This window comes from Enhydra lutris, unplaced genomic scaffold (genome assembly GCF_002288905.1).
Source record: "Enhydra lutris kenyoni isolate GAN:26980312 unplaced genomic scaffold, ASM228890v2 scaffoldscaffold66, whole genome shotgun sequence".
Classification (NCBI taxonomy): domain Eukaryota; kingdom Metazoa; phylum Chordata; class Mammalia; order Carnivora; family Mustelidae; genus Enhydra; species Enhydra lutris.
Window position 1 is genome coordinate 10662422 of NW_019154150.1, and position 6000 is coordinate 10668421.

Here is a 6000-nt window from a genome sequence, read left to right on the forward strand (position 1 = left end):
CCCATCCCTCCCGTTTGCTCCATCACCACTGCTGTGTCCTGGCAAAGGCCTTCACAGTCTTTCCTCTGAAGCCCTATGGTGACCTCCTCCTATCCTACTTGTCCCCAGGCTTGCCCCCCATCGGTCTACTTCCGTTCTACAGCAAGAGGGGGCTTTCTAGAGCACAGCTTCCTCCAGCCTCCTCACTGGCCTCCCTGCCTCCCATCTCACCCCATTGGTGCAAGAAACCAGAGGGATTCTTCTCAAACACAGCCTCTAGCATCACCTTGCAGTTCTTACTTACCGTCCTTGCGATTTTTACTGTCCTCGCAGTTCTTCCCCGCTCACAGGATGCAGTCAGCGCACCTGTGAGCCCCCTGAGGTCCAGTCTCTGCTTCAGCCTCTTCTCTCCCTCGTCCTCCCCAGAAGCCCAACTTCCCCACCTTTGGGAATCACACGCAATCCACTGGACACACCATGCCCTCTCCACGCGGCTGGACCAGCCATGCTTCTGGCCTCCTCTGTGGCTGAGCCCAGGGCAGCTCTGGGAAGCCTTCTAACCCTCTGTCTGAATTATATGTCCCTCATTGAGTCTCCAGAGCCTCTTCTGTTCTGTGTGTATTACACGAGATAGTCATTATGCTTACTGTTTCCCCAATGGTCTTTCATCTCTGTGTCCCTTGGATCCAGCACGCAGCCTGGCATAAAGTAAGCACCCAATGAGTTTGTAATTGAGCATATGTTAAGTTCCCTGTTAAACCTCAGCCACCACAAATTCTGCCACCCGCCTGGGATGGGGCCGGGGGTTGTTCTCTGTGTGGGCTCCTTCAGCTTTCAGAATCAGGACACTTCCTGTTGATCTTTAGGGCGAAAAGGTAGAGTCTTGCCTCTTGGTCTGCTGAATAAGTGTTCAACGTTAGAAGTTTCCATTCATAGTGGTGATTTTGTTTTTCCTTAAAGCAGTAACGTTTCAGTGATTACGGTCTGTGCCAGAAAGCTAAGCCTCCTCTCTCCTAAGGAGTTCCTTCACTAATTGCAGTGCTGATCTGAGGGAAGCTTTCAGAAAGGACAAGGAAACCACCAAATGTTGCTGCTACTTTTCCTTCGCAGCTCCAATAATACAAATCCAGCATGGGCAGGGGGATGTCCTCTTGGGGGGTGTTGGCGCCTTTCAGAATGCCGTGCCCACCTCCGCCTCTGCCCACGGCTCTCAGTACGGTTTTGTTCCCTCCTGCCCAGAGCTATGGGCACATGTAATAAGAACTGTACTTCCAAACATCTTACTTAAAACAGGTTCTTGCGATCAGTACCAGAGCATAGCATCTGCAAGCCTAGATGTCAGACTCCGTTACTCATCCCCAGTACAGTGTCCCTCCACGGTGAGCCTGGCTTGGATGGCCGCGTGTTTGGGAACAGGGCTGGCGTGCCTGTCTGAAAAACAGTGCTCCCCCCCGCCCTGTATCTTCATAAGTGAACAGGTGATTTTTGAGGCTGACGTCAGCACCTAAGGCAGTTTGGATAACCTTTGAATGGTATATTATGGACTTAAGGGAAGGCAGTTTTGCTTCTGGTCCTACAACTTATTACACGCTTTGGGGTGGAGTGACATTTATTTGAGCTCCCAAGCCTCTGTTGCCTCATCTGCAGGATGGGAGCAGTAGTCTACCAGCTCAGGTGGTGTGCAGATTAAGGAAAGTGATGTCTTGGCCCAGTCTCTGGAATACTTGGGGCTGGTGGTCAGGAAATGATGAGTTACTTCTGTCTCCCCCACCCCCACATTCGACCTTTCCCCCAAGAATAAAAACATAGTAACTGCCTTACTTCACCGTGAAGGATTTAAATGCAAAGCCTTAAGGTAGTCAACCCTAAAAAACAAAGCAAAACAAAACAAAACACTGAAGCATGTATTTCTCAAACCATAAAGATGGCTCGGGCTTTTCTTCTCCATGCCTCCAAAAGTCTTTAGATTCTGCTTATCAGAGTCAGCAAGGCAGAGGAGATCCATTTCCCAGGAGTGTGTTTTGCTCCAGGAAAGGACATAGGTGTTAAATATCTGTCCCTAAAATCCGAAGGTCAAGAGAATTTTCTGGAAGCAGTGTATCCAAGACTTCCCCGGCACTCCCCTGTATTTTAGTTATGCTAAATGATTGAATCTATCCCCCACTGCATGCTTTCCTGAACATGAAGCATCTCCTCGCTGTTCGGGCCTCTGCCCCCAGTGTCATCTATCCCCCACACTCCACAGGTATGGCCACTTATGGCTCCCCACGCCACAGCCCGCTGGCTTCGGTGTCCCCTCCTGTCCTGGGCTGCTGTGGGAGATTCCTCCTCTGCTCTCCATTGCCTCTGAGTATCTGCTCCACGGAACAACCCTACCCTTTTTCAGAGGCAACCATGTTAAAAACAGAGAGAAACAAAACAGAATAAAAACCCTTTTTAACTTTGTTTAGCCTGCTCTCTCCCCCTTCCATCCCCTCCCCCAAATTGTTTGATCACAGACCCTTTAATTTATTCCCCTCCCGGGGAACTGAGGTTCCTGGGCGCCATCTTGGAGAATGCTGCTAATTTATGGGGGGGCCGCCACCCATTTGCTCGTTAAGGCAGATGTGAGTGCAGACGTCGGTGGGTGAGGGCATCCACTCTAACAGGTCGTTGTGTGCTGGAGCTCTGTGTTGTGACCCAACCGTCTCCAACTCCAGTGCACATGCGAAGCGAGGAAGACAAACCACAGCATGTCACGACTGCGATGTGCCCACTCCCGCTTAGACTGGACCAGTATCCAAAACCTAGCTGGCATGCCTGCCTGCGGAGAGGGGCGCTGGCTGTCGGGGAGGCCTGGGAGCAGGTTCCTCATGGTGCGCTGCTTGGGAACTTCAGAACTTTCTACTATTTTGAACACAGCTCTAACCTGTTCGAAATTCCACCCGACTTCACCCAGAGAGTGGTGTGACGTCCTCGGCTCCACTCCCAGCCCTGTGGTTGGCTTCTGGCCACCTGCCCAGCTTCTCTCAGTCCCTGACGGGGCCGCCATGCTCCTCTGCTGGCTTCCTGCCTGAGACAGGTGTGGAGCAGTGGGGACTTGGCTTATTCGTGCCACATCTCAGATGTGCCCCACTCCACTTGGAAGCCCACCTTCCACAGGGCGTGCTGGCCCTCTCAGCCTTGTGCCCTGGGGAATGTACCCTTGCAACTTCCTTTTCCTTTCCTGGATGATGGAGGATAAGAAGTTCTAGTTCGCGGGGCTCGGGCATGTTGCCTGTGTGTTCAGAACACCTGGCATGGTGCCTGGCATCTTGTAGGTGTTTGTTGTCTATTTGCCTTCTTCCCTTCCCATCCCTGCTTTCCTTCCCATCCCCTGCTTTTCTGTTGTGATTAGCAACCTTTCATTCATTCCTTTGGGTCTTAAAGCCCTGGGGTTTCAGAAGAAAGAACATAGGGCCAGAAATAAGACTTTCAGTCCTGGCTCCACCGATCCTGAACCCCGGGAAGACAGTAGGCTCCTCAGTGTCACTCGATCTCCTGCTGCAGCACAAGAGCCGTATCCATCTCCATACAAAAGACCTTTGCTCCTCCAGACACTGGGAATGCGGAGGGTCAGCTTACGGTGCGAGCGCAGATGCTTCCCCCGCCCGCCAGCTGGCTTAGAAGGATATTTGGAAGACGAGTAGGGTCATGTGTTCCATATGCTGAAGAGAAGATGATTAGCTCCCCCCACAAGGTAGAGTGGGGAAGCCCCCGCTCATTATGCAGCTGACCTTGGACAAGACGTTCCCCGCTCTCCGCCTTAGTTACCTCAGCTAGGATAGGAGAACGATAAAGTCTTACCTCACAGGGGTGGCTGTGAGGCTGGCATGAGGCCATCCATGTGGAAGGTCTTTGTAAACTGCGAAATGCTCTGCGTGCGTCGCCCAGCGCCAGCTGTTAATGCATGGGCCTGTTTCTTGTTGCAGCGGCGAGTGCAGGACGTCATCAGTCCCATTGTGTTTGAGGCCGCCTACAGCTTGGGTGAACATGCGACTGGAGAGGAGAGGGAGCTGCCAGCTCTGACACCAGTGCTCCGCTGGAAGAAGGGACAGAAGATTGCCCAAAGGAATCAGGTCAGAACCTTGAAACTCCTGGCCGGGACCCAGGGTGGCAAGGTGCCTGTGGCAGAAACTGTGGCCCTGGCTGTCTGGGTACACCCTCTCACTGCGCCTCCCTTTACTAATCTGCAAAATGGCAAAATGTGTGGTTTGGGGGGTTGCATCTAAGAACGACATAATTTAAACACATTGAGGCTATTCCCAAGTGGTTATAAACTTATAACCCCTTGGAGGTCATGAACTGGTTACTGGGCCCCTCAACTTGACACCTGTTCCTAGACCATTTCCAGAGCTGAGATCACATAGTAGGCACTCACTAAATGTTTTCTTGGTGAGGGCATGAGTCAGGTGAAGAAGCAAGGACATCATCTTGTAGAATTGGTTGTTGGGTTAGAAATTTCCAACCCTTGCATCCCTGGAGAACAGTACAGGACGAGTGCTGGTGGGCCACCCATCCTGACTGATGCTGATCAGGTTCTCGGGTGTGCTGCTGTGTAGATGAGCTGCAAAGCCATGTCAGGTAGAGGCCCTCCCAGTAGGAGTGAGCCTGTAAGCTGATTCTGCCACAGTGCTGCCCATCGGCCCTGAGCCATCCGTGACACATGCAGCGCTGACTTCTGTCCTGGACATAGGCAAAGACCCTGTGGTCCCCAGTCTGTTTTCAGTCTTTCCTCAACACCCACGATCACCACAGATCCAGGACCTTGGTGGCAGGGGTTGGGGGAATGGTCAGGCAAAACTGCTTTTTGGCTGAACTAGACTTCTGTGTAGGGTGGGAGCAAAGTCATGGAACCACCCACCAGCCCCACCCTCCTGCTGACTGCACTGAGCTTAGGGGAAACCTAGCACAACAAGTGACCCAAGCCTTGCCGATTAGACTTGTGAACCAAACCACAGAGAAGGGTTTGAGGTTTGACATGTGCATTCAGAAGTTCAGTTAAGTGGTGAGATTTTTTACCCAATTCTCTCCCAAAGTATCTCCCACACGATCTTGGCTTCAGGTTCCCTAGAAGCAGAGCCTGAGACAGAGATTTGGTAGCACATGGGAGAAACCTAAGGAAGTGAGGAAAGTGGAATGGACTGAGCACGGATGTGGCCTCAGCTAGGCTAGCCCTAGCTGAGCTGGAGAATTCAGTAACATAAATTATACCAAAGAGCTGTCTTCTTGAGACAAGGGGGCTGACCTGTTGGGTCCCTTGTTAGTCAGCCATTGCCTGGCCATCCCGTGTAGAAGGGGAGTGTAGGTCTCCTTGAAGGAGAGCTGCTTCAGCTTCAGATAGTTCTCTGAGGAAGAATGCAAATATGAGCCATTCACTGCCTACACTCACATCAGCAGGGGGAGAGGCCACAGTCGTGCAGGGATGTGGACAGGGCTCCCAGCACCTGCTACATGTATACACACAACCTACTGGCCATACTGACTTTTTATGTCCTTGTTTTGATTTTGAACGTGAACTTCTTTCAAAACACGGGTACCCTGGAAGGTGACTGGTATGTCCTGCTGGTTATTGACACTTGGAGTAGGCTGGGGTCTCAGTGAATGAGCCTGATCAGAGCCAAAGGTGCAGAGACAGATTAGTATTAAAATGCCCTTCTTGGTCTCTTCTGGTCAAGGTGGTCAACCAAGCACCTATGTTTAGGCTTCCTGAGGCCCCATTACAGTGATTATAGATGAGTTAATAGGGACAGAGAGGAGAACGCTGTGGGGGATGGGGCATCAGTCAGCAAGAGAGTTGTAATTTTCTGGAGTGAGTGAAGAAGATGGAAGAGTGGTGGTGGGTGAGCCTCGAGCTACACATGGAGGGGCTGGGTGTCCATCTACCCAGGATCCAGAAAGGCTGCAGCCATGGCCAGGCCAGCAGTTACAGAAGGGTGCAAGAGTGACAGGTGAGACTGAAATAGGGAAGGGGGCCTATTTTTTTTTTAATTTTTTTTTTTT

The 6000-nt window shown here is 51.6% G+C and overlaps 1 protein-coding gene across 2 annotated transcripts in view; it reads left to right on the top strand.

The window, feature by feature from the left end:
• LOC111159088 (integrin subunit alpha 9) overlaps positions 1 to 6000 on the top strand; it is a 333563-nt gene that overhangs the window by 165067 nt on the left and 162496 nt on the right. For both annotated transcript variants that reach the window (XM_022521479.1, XM_022521480.1), the window contains one exon: positions 3930 to 4076. In XM_022521479.1, coding sequence (XP_022377187.1) covers positions 3930 to 4076 — 147 coding nt within the window. The remainder of the gene's footprint in view (positions 1 to 3929; positions 4077 to 6000) is intronic.